The sequence below is a fragment of the Cibotium barometz genome, chromosome 29, assembly GCF_041138505.1.
Source record: "Cibotium barometz isolate CiBa-2024 chromosome 29, ASM4113850v1, whole genome shotgun sequence".
Lineage (NCBI taxonomy): Eukaryota > Viridiplantae > Streptophyta > Polypodiopsida > Cyatheales > Cibotiaceae > Cibotium > Cibotium barometz.
The window spans coordinates 27,767,424-27,791,036 of record NC_141074.1 but is presented as its reverse complement, the minus strand read 5'-3'; the positions used below and the strand labels follow the sequence as shown (position 1 = coordinate 27,791,036).

The window sequence follows — 23,613 nt, the reverse complement described above, 5'->3', positions numbered from 1 at the left end:
AATGTGCTTCCTAACATCCTCGTTACCACTGAAGTTTTGGGTGAGCTTAGCCACTTGTACTGCCTTGCTTCTAGGTTCTCTCTCAGACATGCCCCGCATGTTTTCCGCAATGGATCGTCCGATCGTCTGAGCAAATGCTGCGAGATCACCTAAGTGAGCAGGCATAGTTGGTGGAGGTACGTCTGGGATAGCCTGGCTGATAGGAGTTGGCATTGGTCTGAGTATGTTGGCAAATGACGTAGGATATGATATGTGACTAGGCCTAGCTCCTATTGGATAAGGGTGGTGATAAGGCGGTCGTGGAGCATACGCCATTGGCATACTAAGAGGCGTAGGAGCTACATGAGCATGAGTTGAGATAGGTACATAGGGTCGATAGGCACGGGCACGCACTGTTGTAGGTACTGTTCCACTAGGTAGTGGTGTTGTACTAACTACAGTGGTAACAGGTGCGCTTTCTGTCATGCTCATCATTGGGGTAGGCATTGTGGATTCCTTAATGGAAAGTTGAGCCAAGGTTGGAAAACTAAAGTTACTGCTCGTGGGCTCAACCTGCATTGAGACTCCAGGCGAAACAACATACGAAGGGTCTATGGGACTCACCGAGGGAGTCTCCAATTGTGATAGGGTTGGTTGTTTGGCCTTGCCCGTATCCAAAAACCTCATAGGGCCAGTGGAAACTAGGTCCACTCCCCTATTTTGCCTCTCAATTTGGATAATTCTATGAATCACCTCACATATCATGTGTTGTTGCTCCTCTAGATTAGTGGCGCTAGATGTAGATCGTAGGACTTCTAACCAACCTACATGGTATGTGTAACCTGTGTATAGGTCAGTAAGAGTCTCTGTGTGTAGATCATATTCCCAATTTTCATTGAGAAATATCCCATCTAGACTTGGTGTGCCAAATGGTTCTCTTGAAGTGGACGCAATGTCACTTCTTATGGATTGGCTTCTAGGGACCTCTACTTTAGGAAGAGCATCGGAATGTGGTAGCTCAGTAGGGCCCTCATTAAACGAAGTGGGTAGAATATCCACATGGACACTCTTTGGGAGGGTAGGGTCCACATAAGATGTGAATGGCGAATCTACTACCCCTCCTTCCTCATTTACTTCGCTTGTCGCATGTTCAGAGCGTGTAGCTCTACTAAAGGTCTCTATTAGATGACTAAACATGCTAGATCCGGGTTGTGGGGCCCACATTGGCATGTTTTGGCTTGTCTCCTCAGGGTTCTTGGTAGGGTGTCCTTCCATGGCTTTTGAGTCAGAGGACGAGTCACTATCCACTATTCGTGGATCTTGGGTTGCACTCCCTTGGGTTCCAGCCGAAGGCCAAGATGCCAACGTGGAGGGATGGTGTGAGCCTGCGTAGACTGAAACGCTTTCTAGTGGTTCAGGCTCTAGCACCCGACCAGAACGTAGATGCATGTGACGTGGGTACCCTACGTGCGTTGGTAACTACCCTTGAAACTCACACAAGTGGTTTCTTAAGTGTTTCGTACCCCGTTTTTACTTGTTTTTAGATTGTTTTTAACTCGTTTTTGACCCCCTTACTTACGGTCGAACTTGGACTAGGGCGTGTGATAGCTCGAAACGAGCGTATCGTTCAAAGGGTCCTAGTGTGCTTTACAGCACCGTGTTCGCCTATCTAGAGCTCCTGTAGTCCTCAAAACAGTCCGTTTCCTTTGGGGGGAAGGGGCAAAAGCCTATTTGCTTGTGGAGGAAAGAGTGAGGGCTTTATCCCACATGCTCACTTTACTCCTTGGGGAGTGAGCTACATATAGGGCACGACTTCCCATAAGCTCTCACTTGAAAGAAAGCTATGGAGGCTCACTCTCCTATATATATATATCAAAAGACCGAGACCGAGGCCGGGACCGGGGTCGTGGGTCGTGTGGGGTTCTTTCTTTTCAAAATTTTTTTCTCCAATTAGAAAATCTTTCCTCTCTTCCTCTCCACACGTTTGGTTCTTTCTTTAAAAATAAATTTTAATTTTTTTGTTTTTTATTTTTTGTTTTTTTTTAAATTTTTATTTTCTGTTTTTTTTCTGAGATAAGTTCTCTAGGGTTTCTAGCCTTGGCCGCGGCGCAGTTCGCACACACAGCACAGATCTGGGGATTCAGAAACCCCCTCACACGCAGAAAACCAGATAACCGATCATGCGCCCACACGCGGGGCGGAAAATTAACAAAAGAAACAGAAATGCAGAAGACAAATTGCAGAAACAGAGATTGCAACCACTGAAACACCTCAACAGTAAACACACAGTCGCTTTCCTACAGTGTAGATTAAACTTCATGCAGCAGCCGAGCTGCAAACTGGAGCTTGGTGCAGGGCAACTCCCCGGCAGCGGCGCCAAAAATGTGCGCTTTTGCCGCACAGGTCGTAGCTGGGGACTTGCCGGACACCGTATGCAAGCCACGAATGGCTGCAAGCATACAACCAGGGGAGGAAGCTCAAACAGAATGCCAAAGGGTGTGTCACTCACCGCTCAACCGCCGCCTTGAAGGATTCCCGCGTCGCAGCCGTGAAGGAGAAGCCACCGTCGCCGCTCTACCGCCTCTCCGCCGCCGTGCCGCTACACAGTGCTCGATCGCTCTCTCACTCTCTCTCTCTCTCTCTCGCACACGCAGGAGAAGGAAACCAAAGAGATAAGGCAAGAGCACTCTTGTATTCACCACACATGAGAATGAGGATTTTAGGGTTACATTTGACTCTTATAGGTGACTTGGCCGTTCACACTTGGGCGCCCATACATGGCCGGCCGACCCTAACCCTTATCCTACTGATATTCAAGGTGCGCCTCTCATCGGCGATCACCCAATCCCTTCATCCTTAACCTATGGTGCCGACAAGCCCGGCCCATTACTCAGAATATTTAAATTAATGACGTAAAACATAGTACGTCTCAATGTCCGCCATGGGTTAACACAAGACAAGGCTTGTTGTAAAGGGTTCTACTCATCAAGAGAAGGACATAGACTATGATGAGACCTTTGCACCCACACCTCGTACGACTATAATTAATATTATTGCATTGACAGTGTACTGTGGTTAGAATGTACATCAGTTGGATATCAAGACTGCCAATTTTCATGAAGAGTTATATATATCTTAGCCTCATGGTTTTGTTGATAAGGGACGCAAGTCTAAAGTATGCAAGTTAAGAAAAGCTTTATATGGCCTTAAGTAGGCTCCCAAAGCATGGTATAAGAAGATAAATGCATACTTGGTTGCAAATAGCTTTAATAACATTCTCAACTAAGAGTACCCTCTATGTAACATTACCAACTAACAGGACCCTCTATGTAACATTACCGACTGAGAGTACCCTCTATGAAACATTATTAACTGAGAGAACCCTCTATGTAAAGAGGATTGGTGTCTACCACAGCCAAACCACCATTCAGCTCCCTACGATGACACCAATCCTCTTTACATAGAGGGTACTCTCAGTTGATAATGTTACATAGAGAGTACTCTCAGTCGATAATGTTACATTGGTGGTTTGACTGTAGTATTTTGGGTAATAGTGAAGGAAACATGAGTTGATTCATGGAAAAAAGAGATGAGCTAAAAGGTAATGGTAGTGAGCGAGTGATGAGATCCAAAGGTGGAGGTTGGATTAAAATACGGCATCCAGGTTGTGGCCAAACCACCATTCAGCTCCCTACGATGACACCAATCCTCTTTACATAGAGGGTACTCTCAGTTGATAATGTTACATAGAGAGTACTCTCAGTCGGTAATGTTACATTGGTGGTTTGACTGTAGTATTTTGGGTAGTAGTGAAGGAAACGTGAGTTGATTCATGGAAAAAAGAGATGAGCTAAGAGGTAATGGTAGTGAGCGAGTGATGAGATCCAAGGGTGGAGGTTGGATTAAAATACGGCATCCAGGTTGTGGCCAAAATAAATATACAGCATCTAGGTTGGATTAATATACGCCTCATTGCCCATAAGTGAAGGAGAACTTGGATGTGTCGAGACAACTATGTGTACGATATGACCGTGACCTGGATTCCTCATCCTTTCTCAACCACATTTACTTGGATTCCTCATCCTTTCTAACCATTAATAGTATATTTTGAAGATGTGGCTTAAAGAGGAAAGCCACCCCTCCGAAACCTCACCCCTCCCACAAGCCCACATCTCTCCATTATAGGCACACTCCCATACATATCCAAGCACCTACGGTAATCCTCTTTCCTGGCTCTAGTGAGTCTCGATGTAGAAGATGACATCTCTACCTATGAAGGTCTCAATGAAGCCTTTCTACATCTGACCACATTGTAACATTGTAATTCCATGGTTCCATCAACTTGCATGTGGCCCCATAGATCTTGCGCCACTATTTAGGATGTTGATGTAGGATAATAATTCTACCTTCTTTGTACATAGCCCATTTACTTACTTTGCATGCTTCCATGACTAAAACTTTCCTTTGTTCAAGCTATAATGGTGTGAGATCCTTGCCAAGGTAGACCTTGGGAGTGAGCCCTTAAGTTTTTGCCGCTATTGTAGGAAGACCTTCCATGTTTGTGCGTCTTTGAACTTTAAGACGAGTGGCCTCTCTCTAGTCAAATCTTTGCACACCCTTCAAATATCTATGAATTGTGTCCCTTGTATCCCCATCATGTCACAAAGCTTTAGTGCATCCTCTTCAGGAGAGGCCCCCATTGGAAGTCATTTAACTCTTACATTTAATTCCTTGGATTACCTTCCTTTCGAGAGAGACTCCCATTGGAAATCATGTGACTAATTCCTTGGGCTACCTTCTTTTCTCTTCTTCGAATGTTGCCATCATATTCTTGTTTGTCTCAAGTGGTCAATGCTTCTTTGTGACCACCACTCAACTATTCCAACCCTTCTTGAAGTTGAGCTTACAATTTCTTCATGAGACTGATTTAGTGGCATCTAACTCTTCATTGGTTGCTGTTACTTCTTGTTGGATTTGTGTTTCTATTGTCATTACTTTTTTGGCATCCTCTAGCTACCTTCGTACCTTCTCATTGGCTTCTCTAGTTGAGCAATCTTCCGTGCTAAGGCTTCTTGTGGTGGTATTTCCCCTTCCTTCCTAATGAGATGTATGTCTTCTTTGCATTTAGTCATGCATTCCTTTTTGAAGTGTTCCATTTCTTGGCACATTTGGGCATGTAAGTTTGCCTTGGATGCCTCTAGGTCCTTTTGCATTTTCTCCTTCCACGACAAGGCACCTTGATTCTCAAGGTCTACTAGTTGTTTCTCGTGCTAGTTTACGATTATATCCATGTTCTTTTTCTAGCCATCATGGGAACTCTTCAACCTCATACTCACCTTGTTTATTTCATATGTCAACATCTATTCCTTCATGCCCATTTGACAAAGAGTGGGGAAAGAGGAGGAAAAATAGAGAAAATCCAAGAATCAAGATCAAGAAAACCTTGATCAAGAAAAGCAAGAAGGTAAAGGGGAGCTGAACCTTAAGCAAAAAAAAGACCCATAAACTATCACAAAACCCCAAAATCCAAGTAGAAATCCTAAAATGCAACGTAGCCATGGTTTAATAACCCTAAAGTGCAAAGGGAAAACTTAAAGTACGCAAAACCCTAAAATGCACATAAAATCCCAAAAACACAAGGCAACCATGATGTTAAAACCCTAAAGTGCAAGAAAAGCCTTGAAATGTAGCCTGAAACCCTAAACAAGCCTCGAGGGAGAGAGTTACATTAACCGCTATAAAAGGCCCCAAGGTACTATGATACCATAAGTAATACAATCATACAATGGTAGTGAGCCATGGAAGAATTGAAAAGGAAAAGAAAAAATGAAAATAACACCAATTACATCCATAGAGAGACCAATGTGTGCATACAAAGAGAGAGAGAGAGAGAGAGAGAGAGAGAGAGAGAATTCATTATTTTACTTTCACATAAATGCTCTCCAAAAGAAGTGACTTGGAGTGCGCTAGCTACCTAGATAAGAACAAAAAAATTAGATACAATCCATATATAGTTTTGGAAGTAATCAATTTACCTCAAACATGAATGGCCTCGAACTTCTTCATTATAGAACACTTGTCCAACTCAACAAAAATAAAAACTACATTTGTTTCTCAAGTGCTATCAAAAATAATCTTAGGTAATGCCTACCTCCTTAGGTAAACATCCCCTCAATTTGTTATGAGTACAGCACATCCATATTTGCTTTAAAGCAACAAACAAGAGGACTCATAATCACCTAGCGAAAGGGACATCCCCAAATCCAAGCTCAAGCTTGTTTACTTCAACCAAGAGCATTTTGCATCTTACATGAGGTTTGAAACAAAACACATTTGAACAATTTGGAGGCTTCCCTCTTTTTATCTTCATGAACATTTTACCATCTTTCTTATTAACAAATTAAATGAGTGACCATGTGGCTTGTACCATAAGGTCCTTGTAATGCCAAAGACTAGTGTTATAAGGCATGACCAAAGTGAGAAGGATGTCTCAAGAACTATTATTGTCCTCAGTGATAATTGTCCAAAATATTCAACTTTCATGTATGTAGATATAGACTACATTTACGGCATAACTTCTTCAAGTATACCTTCCCCATGGCAATTCCCATCAAAGGTATTCACGTGAGGTAACAATACTAGCGTACCAACTTGGATGGGTCTTGCTAGATCTGAATTGCTTGGTGTCTTTTGTCTCCACCCTTTCCATGCCTGTCCTTGCGAACCTTGCCAACATGAGTCATCCCATTCTAGTTCACCTAAACGCTCAAACCCCACCAACATGGACCACTCCACTACTCTCAAGCCTGCTATTACGTCATACCTTCCACATTCTCGAACCCTACCAACATGGACCACTCCACTACTCTCAAGCTTGTTATCGTGTCATACCTTCCACATTCTACAACTAAAACCCCAGTTTTGTCCAACCTAGGGAAGGATAAAGCTGACCCTTCAATGAAATCCAATAATAGGTTGGAATGTCCTTGCTTGTTAGTACTACTGTACAAAGACTATGTTAAACCTTGACCTTGTTACCCTCCACCTGCTTTTGTTGTTAGTCGATTTGCGCACTAGTGTGTCTCCTACCATCATCCATCTTCTTTCGCAAATGGTAGTCTCCACCTCTTCTAGTTGACTATTGCCTCTTCTTAACTTCCCATAATTAGGGCTACTCCCTTTAGCATTCAACCTTTTGTCTTCACCTCTTCAATATCACCAACAATCCAATAGGATACTCATGTCTAGACGTATATAATTTCAAAACTACTTAATGCAAAGCACCTTCCACGTTCCTCCTATCGATCACAACCAATGCATTAGCCCACTCCTTTTTGTACATGGACTCTCTTTAATCTGAAACCTTTAAACCAGCACTATTCACCTCTGCCGTATGCTCATGCATCCTCCTGAAACTTGGAATACCCATCTTTCAAATATTATGCTTCCTCAAATTGCAGCGTTTTTATGTAATAGGGTACCTAAAGGATCCACTTAAGGAGACCTTCCTTCCTTTTATTATGTATATGAATATAAATAAATATTGCACTCAATAAATATAAACTTGGAATACCCATCTTTCAAATATTATGCTTCCTCAAATTGCAGCGTTTTTATGTAATAGGGTACCTAAAGGATCCACTTAAGGAGACCTTCCTTCCTTTTATTATGTATATGAATATAAATAAATATTGCACTCAATAACACATTCCAAATGGCCAAGCTCTCTGCTTGCCCCATTTGCATCAAAAGCCCATTTGGAGGGAGAGGTGGTTGTTGGTAGGGGACTATAGGAAGGAGCAAACGACCATAGACTTGCAGAAAAATAAAGCTGAAAGGTATTTGATTTGGAGGGAATCTTACTGACCTTGGGATTCATTTAGCCTCTCCACTGCAAATCTCTGCTCTTCTTACTTATTACTCAACGATGGCACAAATGTTATGTTTGGTTTTGCTGAATTAACATACAAGCAGATTGTATCGTGAGTTTGAATCTCATAACCTCCTCTCCTCTCACTACTCAGCCTCTCTCTTCCTAAGCTGCATGAAAGACTCCAAGCCTCCAATCTATTCCAGCCTATCCTACAGAAAAAATTTCTTCCTTGTTTGACTTCAGAAACTTCAAAAAAATAAAAGCAGCTTTGATAGCCATACCTGACAGGCAAACACTTAATGTTAAAAGTGTAGGTGCAGAAGCTTGTAATGGGATCATGGTACTAGTCCTTGACTAATCTGTCTGTGAAGGTATGAGCAAATGCTTTCTAGATACAGTGCACTGAGACGACTCCTTACAAAAATTTAGAGCTATCCAAGGCTTAGAAAGTTAACATGCACTATAAAAACCTCAAACATTGAATTCAGAAATTCAGTCCTCCATGTACTAATAGGGAATGCAGCCTGCCATGCTAGGACACTGAAGTCATGCCATGCCTTCCTGTGAAGAATATACCAGGAACTGCACCTTCCATGGTGGATCATCTAAAACTGGCCACTATTTGACTGGCTACATATTGCTCTCATTATGACCGTGAAACCATGTGTGAGTACACATTGCTAATTTCATTACAATTGCTCTCGTGTGATTGTGTCATTGCTGAGTGCTGGCCAAAGTACATATACACCTGTACCATTAATCATGCACCACAATTACAGTAGGTACCACTTTCAGCTCCATTTCACCACTAGCAACTTGCTAGTGATTGACCTTCTGATGGTCTTTGTTGTTGATGCAGTAGACCTGTCAGCCCAGAACATAAAATCCCACTTAAGAAGGATCCACTCGAATCTACTGACCACAGGTATGGTCATGCAGTATACCTGTCAGCCTACAAAATAAAAGAGGACCCAATCTACAGGTTGACAGTATATAGGAGCTGCCTGCTATGCATGTGCATACATTTTTTATGAATATGGACATACCTTCATAGCTCTGATTGTTGAAAGATCGTTTCGCAGTCTCAGAAATCTAGGCTCCAAGAGCCTGTTGGAGATGCCAAAAGTAGTCTCCATGAAGCAGTGCTGAAGGTGGTAGAAGCTCAAACACATAAGTTACAGGTTTTGACTCGCCAAACACAGGTCCTTCAGAATGACTATAGACACCAAACGCCACCATATCAAATGGCATTGACTGTACTAAGAAGAAAAAGCAATCTCTGGCTACTCGCTCAACCTACAAGATGGTCATTAAACAAGAACCCCATTTAACAATGCGTGCATGTGTACAAGGAGGCATCAAAAAATGGACAGAAACAATCCTCTCCCCAGATTTTACTGTCATGAAGAAAACAAACCTGGCACCTCGAATATTGATCAGTGTACATTGTCAAAAGCACGGTTATATCTGCAAGTCCCTGTGATAGCAATGTAACACTCAGAGAGGAAAAGAAATCCAGCAACCTCTTGGCCAAAGTTTCATCATTGTTCTCTCTTCTGATTGTCCAAAGCACACATGCTATCTCATTCCAAGGGATAACAGGTGCATCTTCTGTCTGCAAGGAGCGCAATTCCACGTCCCACATAATTTCTACACCGGCTGTAGAAAGTTGAGCCACCCGATCTTTTACAGCAGTCTTGCCTGTTATATATACAGCTCCCCTTGGGTTGACAGAAGTAGCAAGAATTTTTTCTGGTGCATAATGCTCTGACAAGTTCCATGTAAAAGAAAAATCTTCTTCTCCATAAACAAGAATATTTCCTTGATCACAAGGGGGCAACAGTTCTAAGAACCTGTTTGTTGAGGGAGGATCCTCCTCAAAATCCACAGGAGAATCCTGGATTGATGAAAGTCGAGTACTACCAATGTGCCGGAATTCACACATTTCTCCAAATCGGCAACCCTGAAAAATTCATCACAAAAATCTGTAAAAGCAATATCATTCCTGGAATCCAGGCTAAAGTTGGTAAAGATGTGAGCAATGACTCTTTACACTTTCTGTCATGAAGTACTTGCAGAGAGATCGTCTCGCCATAAGGTCATGTGAGAATTGGCATTCAGAACCCTTGTTGCACACTCCTCTCTGGAAGTATCTGCAAAGAGAGGTTGCTTCATCCAATGATTCTTCTCCTTCCTGCTCCATGCAATTAGTTTCTTGCAGCAAATCTCTTTGCACCTGAACCAAGCCAAATAATTCATGTTGGTGCACAGCCCCAATCGTTAGGGGCACTAGGCCTCAAGCAAACAGAGCACAAGTTCTTCGTTACTAACTGTTGTGCGTTTTTTTTTTTTTTTTGGGGGGGGGGGGGGGGGGGGTTAGAAATCCTGCTAGTTAGTCCATCATACTGTTTCTCTCCAAGCTCGACCCATTGGGAGCAGGGAGAGACCATGGTTTGCCCGTTGGTGCCAATCAGCTGAGGTAAGTGGGATTCATCTTTGTTACCTAAACAACGCTAACAGTAACGTTACAGGTTTTACTTCCTACTGCATGATTTCTTGAGCAGAACAGGGAAAACATCAAAGGCCCACCTGTCCAATCAGCTTTCTGAGTATTTCTATATCTTTAAAAGAACGGAACTGCCCAGATATGACAAATTGATCTTTGTAACATATTCCTGACTCACAATCAGGTTGATCCTCAAGCAAAATGATGTTTTCCATGAGGTTTTCTTTGTCCGGAAAAAACTCACACGAATGGTGAAAATCATATGCACTATAGTAAGCTGGGGGACCTTGTAATTGACTAAGAAACTTTGGTCTAAAGAGGTGCATTTTCTCGATCACTGTTGCACCTGATACGAAATTCAGAATTGAGTAACACAATACCTGAAGAAAAATTAGGAAGAAACACATTATTTCATACATGGGATGCCTTTAACTTACTTATTTCTGCAATAGCCTGGAGTGCAGAAGGTGAAAGATGGTGCTGTGCACACCAGAGCTGCTCCCCTGTTTCTGAAAAAACAAACTCATTAGAGTTTACGCCCTTCAAGTCAGAAGCGTATTTCATTAATCGCTCCAAGCGTTGCTTATCCTACAGCAGCAAAAAATCATATCAGTGGATCTAAACGATCTTTTTTTGCACAGTAAATACTTCCAACAAGTCAAATTAAACCTATATATGCCAAAAATAAACAAGAAGAGACTCTTCAAAATATAATCATTGCTGTTGAGGCAAGTCAAGAATAATGATAATACCAAACTAGCGTTGCACCAAAGAGGGAAAGGGTCTATTACCACAGAGGCTCAAAAAAGCAGTTCCTCTGACCTGTGCCAATCTGAAAACACCTTGCATCCTGCTCCATACAGAGGATAGTCTGTGGGAGATGTCAGACTACATAATGACAAGTGCCTGCATGTTGAAAGTATGTATGTGCACCTACAATGGCCTCTGTGCATCTGACCCTACTTACATGCAAAATGGCCAATCTCCTGCTCATCTTCCCATCTCTATCTTTTACTGCGTGATATGGCCTGAAAGAAGAATTTGGATATGTGCCAGGGTCGTGGAATGCACCACTTCACAAGTAGCATATAGAGCGACATATATTGAGGTATTCTCATCTGGACTACTCGTAAATCAACAAACATGATTGATGATCAAGTGCTGTGGTATGGAAATCTTTGCAATACTCTTTGATCGTAATGCATCCAGCATGTTTTCTAAAGGTATTGAATATCAGGGACAACATGGGGCTGCACCTGTAACCACGGCCACTGACTTCCATGCAACCCACGAGATTTCAACCAAAAGAGAAGATAACCTATCCTTTTTGCTTCTGCATCAACTTAAAAAACTTCTTCAAAAGAAAGCTTGTTGTTGATGTGATATTCTCCTGATGGGTTTTCCAGGTGGGTACCAAAGTAGAAATCCTAAACTATATCCCATGACCAAGGTAGTTTCAAACGTACGAAACGGCACAAGTTTAGTACGTGGTATAGAACATTGCTGATCGATAAAGTACGTCAAAAACGTTACGTACTTTACAATGTTAAAATCATATATACGTGTGTGTTTGTGTGTGAGAAATTGGTCAAGAAAGCTCGAGGTCTATATCTAATATCCTTTGATAGACAAGGAGTGATGTGTCAACACATGTCACATTCTAGCATTTCAGCCTATCTAAGAATTTCAAAATTAGCACTCACAACATAAACAATGTCTAGCCATACCCAAATACACCATGATTGGAATTTGACAATTCAAGTAGATAGTAGAAACAAATGATAAATCAAAATCAAATGACAATGTCACATTTGCTTGATGTCATGAGCACAAACGGGCTATACAAAGTGATCGCCGAACATAATAAATAGAAAAAAGGACACGGGAGAAGAAACTGAAACACAAACGTTTTTTAAGTTTGAAACGTTCGGAAGTCCTAAAAGTACTAAATAATAAAAAACGGGTTTTAAATGCAACCTTGCCCATGACCATGCCTGACCATAAATCAAAGAAAGGAGTAAGAGCTCTAGGTACCAATCCATCCCCACTCCCTAAACCTCACAAGTCCTTAACAGGGCTGCGACCAGATAAGGATAGTCTACATTAGGCATTGACGTGGCCTAATGTCACAAGGCAACGACAAGGCCATGGAGGTCACAAAGCAGTCGCATAGCTTCTGAAGCCCCTCCCCTGCCCCCCAACTAGCCTTAGACCCAAGATCCTCCCATAGTTACGGTTTTTTCCCCGCCCACCACAGGCAATGCCGCTCAGGAAGCACCTTGTGGGGTTTTGAACCCAACACCTCCTGGTCCTAGGCAAACACCTTCACCGCTTGGGCTATCACCTCATTGGCTTGAAGGCACGTTCTTAAGTGAAGCATGAGAGGTTTGAGCTAAGGCTTGTACAAGAGAATTATGGAGTTCAAATTCACCATTCCCATTCGGAATATGAGGATTTCCCACATGGAAATAATCTACAAAGATCTACAAAATGGGAGATTTCCATGGTTTTCACTCCATAATTTATGTCGTGTTATGCATGTTGCATGGGACATAAATGCTTGTTTTTGGACACGAACACTGCATAGATTTATTTGCATATCAATGACTGCAGGTTTTGTGGATGTAAGAAAATCATAAAGACGCGGGTGGCTTGACAGACTGTAGAGCTCCTCATAACCTGTACCCAACCTCTCTCTCTATGCTTGGCGCATTCTTGAGGAAAAACGAACCCCCACCCCTATCACAAATCCTAGCCTCCGGAAAGCCTATACACGACAATTGTATGCTGTGCTGGACCAGCCTATACCACAAATCTCACACATTCCTCTTCGATGCTCTTGATGTTACTAGGGCTCTTAAAAACCTGACAATGAGACAGCAAAAGATCATGAGGATCTATGTGCAGAACACTTTGCCCACACCACCATGTCCAATTCTTGCAAGTTTTTTTAACAAAGCACTTTGTGAAGACACACCCCCCCCCCCCCCCCCCCCCCGGACCACCAAGACCATCATCCCCATCCACAATGTAGATGATGAGCTTTATGGCAGCGAGGATGAAACACACAGAGCATCAGCCCAAGCAGGCTTCACAAGGAATTTCTCCACGCTGGACCATATCTTACTTTACAAGCTATCATAGAGGTGGTGACGTCATGGAAGAGACGTGTATTGTTGCTTGATGGGTTTCCACATATAGCCTTTGACTCCGTCCCCCAATCCCGTTTGATAGGACGCCTGCAGGAGCTCCAGTTTTCACATGCGGTGATATGGGGTGTAATGTCGATATGAGGTAGTACTTGGCCAACTGCATGCACCCGGTGGACTTTCGGGAGATACATGTAGCACTATTGGGCTTAACCAGGCCCACTCCCACCTACACTATTGGGTCTACACATTGACCAGATTGTAGTCTTTCTTGACAGTTTTGGAGGCAGAGGCCATATTGCGATATGCCAACAACATTGTCTTGATCTCAGACTCAGCCAAGGGTTTGCAGAAACCATAGTGACATGGGACGGGGAACGTAACGGGAAACGGGGACGGGGACGGAGACGGGGACGGGGATTCCTCGGAACCGGGACAGGGAATGGGGGACGGCATACAAAATATGCAATTTTAAGTAAGCACTCATTCAAGAAACTTAACAATACTAAAACAGAGTCACTTTACACTTCCAAATCATCAATATTAAGTCATACTAGCAAAAAAATGGGTGTTACAAAAAAGGAGATCAGGCACCCAGGTGCCAAAGGCTAAAGCAAAAGACAAGGGCAAAGGCCTAGGCCCTAACCACGAAAGTGGCATACAAAAAAGAGACTATCACTAGAGTATTACAAATGTCAAAAAGCCTCAAGGGGCATGTGAAGTGCTAGCCTCACGATCATGGGTCCTTGCAATGCCTGCAGGCTCCATAGAGATGTCCTCCACTTGCTCCTCCAACTCCTCATCATCCTGAGACATCTCCCACTCGGTAAATGTATCAGCCTTTGCAGTTGCACTCTTGCAAAGCATTTGCAAGTTTGCACTCACAAAGACTAGATCATCTGCCCGATCCACCCCAAGACGGTTTCTCTTCTTCGATGCAATGTGACTGTATGAGCTCCAAAGTTGCTCTAGGCAAGAGGAACTCACTACCTGGCTGAGAATGCGGATGGCTAGATGCTGAAGCTCAGGTCCATCCGAACCAAAATCTTCCTACCACAAAGCAACACCAACTTTGAAGCGATCATCCTGTAGATCCATGTCTCCATAAGAGCCCTGCAAGCTCCTATACTTGGACAACTGGTCATGGATCTTCCGCCTAACATTTGGGTCAAGCACAAGTCGAGTCAAGACAAGTCTCCATAGCTTGCTCACCTCTGCGTCACTTTCTTGCCCTTTACCCTGAAACTCAGGGTCCACGACATAGGCTGCTGCATGCAAAGGAGAGGAGTAGGAGTTCCACCTACGCACACATAGGGCACGGATCTCCTCATACCTGTCCTCATGTGGCTCCAAATCCCTCAGCTTCTCTATCATGATGTCCATAGCCTCATATACTTTGCCGATGCATGGCTTCATACCATCCACAAGCCTCATCAAGTGGACAATAGGTTGAACCATAGCATCAATGCGATTCACTTTTTCCCAAAAATCAAGGCTCTCTACTTTTTCCTTGCACATAGAGCTCGTCTCAGTGGAAGCCAATGGTGAAGAAGTGAACTTGACACTAATGAACAACTGTCTCAATGCACCACTACACTCTTTCAATCGGTGGAGCATTAACAAGTTGTAGGCAAACCTCGTATCTGAGTATTTGAGAAGTTGACGGCCTGGATTTTTTGGAGAATTCATGGTGTAGGAACTGATGGTTTGTGACAAATGTCACTATTTGGCTGCCCACTTGGATGATAGGCCGGAACCATGGCAAGTCCCCAATATCCTTCAAGAGATTATTTAAGCAATGTGCCATGCAAAATGACACGGTGATGTTGGGGTACATGCTCTCAACGATCGCTCCGGTTGCCCTCTTTGAAGCCTCCCCATCAGCAACAAAGCCCACAACTAGGTCTAGGCCAATGATCTCTATGCCACTAGCCCACTTTGCTGCTAGCACATCAGCACTCTTCCCGGTGCCAGAAGCATCATGTGAGGCGATGAAGTACATCTCACTGCGGGAGTATGCAACAAGGCCATGGATGGACCTCTTCCGCGTATCACTCCATCCATCGGCTACCAGGGACACTCCATTCCTTGCCCATTGTTGCTTTGTGTTTTCTGTTGCTTGCTCCACAAGCCTCTTCTCCTTCTCCACAAGCCTCTTCTCCTTCTGCTTGCTTTTCTGTTGCTTGCTCCACAAGCCTCTTCTCCTTCTCTAGCAATGTGGTGCGCAAGGACTCCGATGATGGGGGCGTATAGTTTGGACCATACTCCCCTATCTTCTTCACCATGACCTTGAAGTAGTCCGATCTATCCACAAAAAATGAATAATTTAATAACCGATCAACTTCAAAGTTCAAGTAACTTGTAAGAGGAACATTGTAGATATCTTAATTCTTGATTACCTGGTAGCATGGAAAGCAATGTGGTCATGAAAGAAGAAGCGGGCTATGGCCGTTTATCCACCTCTTTTTTCTTCTTGGGGTCCCAACTACCCTCAAGAGTACTTTGTCGGCGTGAGTGTGTGGATGCAGTCGGCATGGAGAAGGATGGTGTTGGGGCCCATTCTTATGGGGCGGGTGATGCGGCCGCGGGTGCCGATGAAGTGGATGCACATGGGGATGCCGATGTGGATGCCGAACCTTGGGATGGCCTCACTAGTGTTGCGGGATCCACGGCCACATGTGGCACTCTCCTCCTTGAAAGCAAGGCCTCATGTGCGGCAACACGTTCAAGAAGCCTCCTTCTCGTCTCCGGTGTGACTTGATCACAAAATCGGACCTCATGACTGGGCTCATGCAAGAGGTGAGCTCTCACTTTATCCGTTCACCTATATGGACATAGCTTGCACGACCATGGACGAGAGCCTCCTCCACTTCGGGATGATCAGAGTTGACCTCTTCCCACCAAGACCAACCTTTGGTCCTCCTTCCTCTATTCATATTGGCGCTGCCGGAATGAGGTGCAGGGGGTGGTCGCGATGAAGATGCCACGGAGGCAAGTGCCAAGGAGGCTTGAGCAATGGAGTGAGTGTAAGAGAGAGATGTAGGAGAGACTAAAACAACTGGGCACTTGGAAAACTCCAGGTTGCGATGATTTAACTGTGGAATTCTTCTTGCACTTTCGAAAATCCAAGCTTATCCCTCTCAAGCCACAAGCTTGGCACGATGTACTGTGGCCAAGGGCTCTTGTTCCCTCCAATCAGCTGGTTAGACATTTGGGTTACCCACTTGCATGGCACACGTCGTTAAAACTCCACGCTGATTGGGTTTTGCAAAGAATAAATGCTAAATTACAGTACTGGAAGTTGGCCACATGGCCCTTACATGTTAGACTCCGTACAGTACAATCCATTATCATTTAATACATACAGTTCTTTTTGCCTTTGCTTGCTTGGCCAAAGAAGCACTTGGATGAGTACATGTCTGCTATACTAGAGATACTTTGGAAAACAAAGCACAATACTAAAGGCCTTAGATTGCTACGAAAGGAAAAGCTATGTACGCCAAAACATCATGGGGGCATCAACATTCTCGACCTTCATACTCATATCATTGCTAGGAAAGCCACTTTGCGTGCTGATTTTGCAGCTCAAAAACAGCCTTGGGCACAGATGTTAGCAGCCATGTGCACCACTTTGAAGTCCGCCACATTTGGTGCATGGATCCCTGACTATTGGGAAGTGATTTTCGGGCACTTTACAGGGAAAATACCAGGCTGCACCTTCAGCTCTAGGTTAATCATTGACTGGAGATTGCTAACATAGAAACTAGAATGGCATGGAAGATCACCAAATATTGGAAGCACCATGCACCTGGAAAGCATACACTGGAACATGCTGTTTCGTGCTCCGTTGGGCCTTCTTGAACCACAGAAAGCTTTCTTCCTATCACAAAAGAGTACACGTTTCGTGGCGGATGTGGTCAATGATGAAGGATATGTTATCTCCTTTCCCAGAAGCAAGCCAAAGGTACGGGTTAGGCATGCACTATAGGCACTCTATGGCATCTCATACACACCCTCTTGCAGACTTTTCAGCTAGTGCCTCCAGTGAATCATGATGAGTGTTTGAAGGACTGGCGCCTACTCCACCTCACGATACAAGGTTACATGTACTAACAGATAAAAGCGTCTATATCAAAATGCTTGCTCCTCCTTGGATTGCAGATCATGCTAATGTGCTTTGGACAATGCACAAAACCAATAGATGGTGGGGTGGTCGTTTGAGAAGAATATGGAAAAATGGTTTGCCACTGAAGGAAAGATTGTTCCTTTGGAGATGCATTGTGGGGGTTCTGCCTGTTAGTGTATTTTTGGAAAAGAGGCACATCGCTATGGCAAGATGTCATCGTTGCATGCTACGCGATGAGACAGTGCCTCATTTGTTATGGTATTGTTATTTCTCTCGTGCCCTACAGACAGACTCTCACTGCATCTTCGTACTTGATTCCCAGCAGCTCATTTTGGGAAGACATTCTGGCTTTTCGCTTGGATTCCACAACAATATACCAACTTTGGGGTATTCTTTGCCTGGACTACTTTTTGGTCATTGTGGACACTATGGCAAAATGAAGATCAGATGCATTTTGGACACATTCCTCCGGATCAATACACCTACTTCTGACGCTCATTGAGACAGTCTGTTCAAGATTGTCGAGACTCGAAACAAATAGACGATCACCGATACATGGCCTTCTTTGACTCCCTCCTTTAGATACTTGCACTTTGACAGGTGGAGCCCAGAGTATGCATATTCGAGGGCTCGAACAGAATGGCTCCACATGGAGGGCAAGTTTTTCCCCAAGATAGACAGACACTGACTATATTTGTGGTTTTACATCACTTGAGGCCTTCCACCCAAGAGAGTTGAGCGATGATCTTCTCCTCCCCCCTGAGTGCAACATTGCGGAAGGATTGGAGCGTGGAGATGGTGTCTACCACTATCCACCATAAAGGTCTCACACCATTTGCATGATCTGCATATCACCAACGTGCCCACTCACTTCTGGCCATTGGCACGGATGGATTTGGGTGGCTCTTGCCACAAAGATATGGAAGGGGAGATGGTGTCCTCTAGCCTGGAGGTGCTACTTTTTGTGTTTCATCATGTTTCAATGGCAATACCTCTTCCTCCCTCCTACAAATACCAGCACTCTAACAGGTGGAGCTAAGAGTATGCATATTCCACAGCTCGGACAAAATGGCTCCACATGGAGGGTAGGATTCGCTCCTGGACAAGCAATGACTATATGTGTGGTTTTACATCATCCAGGCCCTCCACCCTAGAGAGTGGAGCAATGATCTTCTCCTTCCCCCCGAGTGCAACACCGCGTAAGGATTGGAGCATGGAGACGGTGTCTGCCACTATCCACCATAGAGGTCTCACACCATTTGCATGATGTGCGTATCACAGAAGTCCCCACTCACTTCTGGCCATCGGCACGGATGGAGTTGGGTGGCTCTTGCCACAAAGATCCGGAAGGGGAGATGGTGTCCTTTAGCCTGGACGTGCTATTTTTTGTGTTTCATCATTCAGTGGCAGTATCCCTTCCTCCTATAGATACCTGCATTGTGACAAGTGGAGCCCAGAGTATGCATATTCCCAAGCTCAAACAAAATGGCTCCACATGGAGGGTAAGATTCGCCCCAGGACACACCAGTGACTACTCTCCATCCAAACCCACGCCCAAGACTCTTTGAGTTGAGGATAGTTTCGACAGTTTCGCCTCCCACAGATCTTAGTTATGTGGATTGTCTCATGGAACATTGAGAGTTTCAGAGGACCGCAATGCTTTTAGAGCCGCGGGGTCCTTAGAGAGGAGCTTCACACAACACTAGTTGGTGGGCCCATCAACATTCTCGTCCTCCAAGGCATCATCTTTCAAAGGAGCGTACCCACAACATCATGCAAGGCAAGAGTCACACCTTCCCGTCCCACGCTTTTGGCCCCTCCGTGACACAAGGTGGAGTATGCATATCCGTCAATGAGTAGTTATTACCTGTAGTGGTTGGCTCAGACACCATTGTCACTAGGAGAGCTCAATGGGCTTGGAGAGGACAGATTGGGCTTTCTACACGTATATGTGCCAAATGCCGCAATAGGCAAAGCCGCTTTCTGGAGTACACTTAATCAGTCCTTCCCACAGACAGATTTTTGGTGTATGGGTGGTGATTTCAGCACATTAAAGTTGACTGAGCTCGGAGGTGGCATGGCTACAATTTCTGGCATAGAGTATTCAGCTGGGAAGGAGTTGATTTTGGCTCTGAGGGAACAAGACCCTTGGCATTGATCAAAGTTTAGACACAACCCCAGAGTCTGTACTTTTTGAGATCCGATAGGAGGAGAACAAGCCTAACTTGTCCATATTAGACCAGTTCTATGTAGATGAGTGGGCTTGCGGACGTGGTGGCATGATTGGTATTCTAGCAGGCACTTTTTTCTCCGATCATGCACCTGTTATTCTATCCCTGGAGGACCCCTAGAGACAAGATAGACATTTGAGCACTCGGATCCCTCAGCCGGCAACTGTAGCCCTTCCTCCCAGATTTCATCCATGGCACACAAACAGGTTTCGTCTAGGATCAGAGCATCTTGGACAACATCTTGGACAACATCTTCACATTCTGGGAGGCGGCCACTTCGGCTAGCTTGAGACAGCAAGATCTTATTGTTCTCCTTCTTGATTTTCATATAGCATATGACATATTGGACTGGGTCTTTCTGGAAGGGATGTGCAAGATTGGATTTCCTAAGGAGTGGGTCCAAGGTGTTTCTGGACTTTACTCGACTTCACACAACCAAGTTCTCATCCAGGGAGCCAGAGACGACAAATTTATGCTTGGAACGGCAGGGCTGTCCACTGGCACCTTATCTATTTCTGTTTGTAGCCGAGGCCTAAGTAGTTTTCTTGGCTCAAAAGACAGGGCTCCAAGGACTGCGTCTTCCCATCCGTGTGCAGAAGAGCTACTTAGTTCGTCGATCACACAACAGCATATATGTCCGGACATAAAAGGAAACCTCCAAAGATTTGCCGAGACGATAGAGATCTTTTGCCGTGGCTTTTTAGTGGATCTTAAGGGGCACTACAAATACCAAGTGGGCATCGATATCTCCTCAGAGCAGCAGCTAGCACCTCTTCTTCTGAGCATTCAGAAGAAGCTATTACACTCGATTTCAACCAGGCTTTCCTTAGCTGGCTAGGTCATGCTAGCGAACGAAGTTCTTCTCGCCACCATGTCGTACATCACATCCTACTGGGCCTTCTCCCGGGATTGCATTGGTCAGGTTCAACGGTTGATACACAACTTTTTGTGGGCACCAGAGGCCTGCAAAGTGATCATTCAACCATCAACGCAAGGGGGGGCCTACGCATCATCAACCCCTCCATTCAGAGCCGCACCCTTTTGGGCAAGTTGCTAGTTCGTGGCCTTCTTCCAGGCGGCGAGCCTTGGAAGGACTTTCTCCTGGCTAGGATCTCCGCCCGCACCCGGATTTGGTAGAAATGAGATGGATCTTCACGCAGATGCGGGCTCGTGGCTTTAGCCCCGGATTTGAGGAAAGATTTGCAACGAGTCTCTTGTGTGTTTGGGAACATCTCAGGCCATCCGTTCAACAATCCACTCCTGTTGCATCTGTGGAGCAACTCCAAGAACCTTTGATATGGAACTCCTTGGTCCGTTTGCCTAGTGGTCACATGTTGGGGGCTCGCCCGCATGTATCGTGGGGAGCATTGAGCATGGATCTCGCTAGGTCACTTGGAGATTGGTTTACGTTCAGATAGTTGCCACCAAAGGTGAGAGGAGCTTCACTGGGATTTGGGGTAGGGGACATACTTAGCCTCAACATCGACTCTTCCATCCCTCCAGAGTGGCTGGCCCCGATCCTGGACCCTCCCGCCTACAATGGTTGGGAGTGTTCACCAGGCATGACATACCTTTGGCAATCCATGGTGCGGATAAGAGGTTTGCCATACTCACCTTCTCTATTGGACCTCATGGCAAACTTGTGAGAGCAGAGCCCCTATTGGAGGATTTCAGGGGATGCACCTTGCAGAGGGTGAGGGTGATTGGTTTCTGTGCACATGAATGGCACATAGACCTTCCACCGGCCAAGGTGGCCAAAGAGAGATTCTTGCGTTTGTGGATTTGGGAGGGCCGTCCACTCACATACCTCTAGCGGGACCCGGGTTAGTGGACATGGCATGATCCACATGACAAGGAGGAGACTCCTGGTATCCCCTTTTTTGCCTACACCACACACCTGGGCCGTAGGATCTAGATACTAGAGGTTGAGGGCACTTCAGTCTCTAGCAGCAACAGGACACTAGCACTCCCAAGGCCTCTCTCCTTAGTTTCTCTTAGATTTTTGGAAGAGGCTGTGGGAATAGTTTTCTGTGCCGCGAAAGATCGCTCTCTTTCTGTGGTAGCTAGCACATTGGAGCATGGTGGTTGGCACTTGGCTGGCGATTAGAGGTAGGCCAGCAGTTTGTTCGAGGTGTGGCCATCCCCAAGAGTCCCAGCGTCATTGTCTTTGGGATTGCCTGAAGGCTCGGCACGTTTGGCAACGGATTCTCCACATCTTCCTTATGGACCGGGCCCCTCCCACACTCTTACCTGGGGCACAATTGCTTGGGCCGTTGACGCTGACGACAATGCCATCAGGAGGGTGGGAGACTAGCCCTTTTCGTATTTTTGCAGTGCCAATCCCAACTCCATCCACTGGTCATTGGACTCCACGTTCTAGCTAGAGATGGGAGATTTGCAGCAATATTGTTGCATGGCATATCTGGAGAGATCCTTCTATTAGTTACCAAGAAAACCAGCCATAATGGCTAAGTACAAACTCAGCTCCGCATGGGGAGCGAGAGTCAAAAAACATAAAAGGGGGGAAGGATGTTCTCCTCCTCGAGCTGGCCGCTCTAGGAGGAGAAGGCTCTCTCATAGAATGGGGGGAGGGAGAAACAACCAAATAGGTGGTCTATAGTGCCAAGTGGGCTCCAACCACAGTCAATGAGAAAGGGACCATGATGCTACATCCTCAGGAAGGCCACTTCAACGCTTTTGCATGCGGTCTGATCGACCCTCAAGCTTCCCCCACTAAGTTTAACAAAATGCCACAAATGAATAATCAAAATACTTCTAACCTCTAATGCCAATCATAGTAATCCAATCAGCATATTTGCAACTAACCTTCACACCCATTCCCATGTTGTCAGATATGCAATTAGAATTTGACTGATATCGGCAAATGCTCCGAATGAACCCCGCTTTGGTAGGGTGAGGGTGCCTGCGATGGCTTTCATTGCATCGAGCCTTTTCCTAGGAAAAAAAATTCCACTACACTTTAGCCCTGTAGTACGCCTGCTTTGTGTTCCATCCGTCACAACAAAGGAAGTAGAGGAAGGGCCTCAAGGGAGAAGTGACTAGCACATGGAGGAACACATACAACATCATCTCCAAGGTCGGGGCGTCAGTGTCTCCATCCTAACATTGGAGGCAGAAGCCTGCTAACTCCATGCGGGCTCAGGCCCAAAAGTGGGTCATGATGTCAACTAGGCAGCTCCCATGTGCTGAGCTAGGGAGATCACCTGGGAGTGAATGGCGGAGGAGGCTGACTCGCAATCCCACTCCCTAACAAGGGTGCCGCTGAGAGGAAAAGAGAGGCCACCACTCCACTACCTCGAGTATGCTGGAAGACAACAAACACAGAGTGGCGCCACGATCTCTCAGAACTCGCTGGCCTTAAGAACAAGGCATCTGAGGAGGGCATAGTCAACCGGCGCCCCCATGATTTGGGGGGGGGGGGGGGGGGGGGGGGGATTCGGGGGAAAGGGCAACCATCACGAAGGCTGCAATAGTCATCTCCACAGGATCCGTGAATGGGTGAATCCACCGCTTGGCCGGTCTGGATTTAAGACTGGTCGAGGTCAGGAGCAGCAAGGGGGCACCAGGACTGCAGAGAGGAGGTTGAGGAAGGGAGGGGAGAGAAACAGAGGGAAGAGAGGGCAGAGGCCTATGAAGAGGGGGAGAGGAGGGGGAAGTAACCACAGCGGGAGGGGTAGGAATCTCGCAAGAGGGAAGGGGGGGGGTGGGGGGGGCAACCAATACCGGAA

General features: G+C 45.3%; 1 protein-coding gene across 7 annotated transcripts in view; it reads right to left on the bottom strand.

Annotated features, from left to right (window-relative positions):
- Positions 1 to 8,219: 8,219 nt before the first annotated feature.
- The window catches only part of LOC147622000 (zinc finger (CCCH type) helicase family protein), an 85,301-nt gene continuing 69,907 nt past the window's right edge, over positions 8,220 to 23,613 (bottom strand). For 2 of the 7 annotated variants that reach the window (XM_086823039.1, XM_086823042.1), the window contains 6 exons: positions 10,796 to 10,946; positions 10,442 to 10,704; positions 9,906 to 10,088; positions 9,270 to 9,815; positions 8,899 to 9,148; positions 8,220 to 8,804 (listed from right to left, as the gene is read on the bottom strand). In XM_086823039.1, coding sequence (XP_086679165.1) covers positions 8,945 to 9,148; positions 9,270 to 9,815; positions 9,906 to 10,088; positions 10,442 to 10,704; positions 10,796 to 10,946 — 1,347 coding nt within the window. In that variant the 3' untranslated portion in view covers positions 8,220 to 8,804; positions 8,899 to 8,944. Of the gene's footprint in view, positions 8,829 to 8,898; positions 9,149 to 9,269; positions 9,816 to 9,905; positions 10,089 to 10,441; positions 10,705 to 10,795; positions 10,947 to 23,613 lie in introns of all 7 variants that reach the window. The other 5 variants (XM_086823038.1, XM_086823041.1, XR_015269630.1 and 2 more) reach the window with 4 other exon arrangements.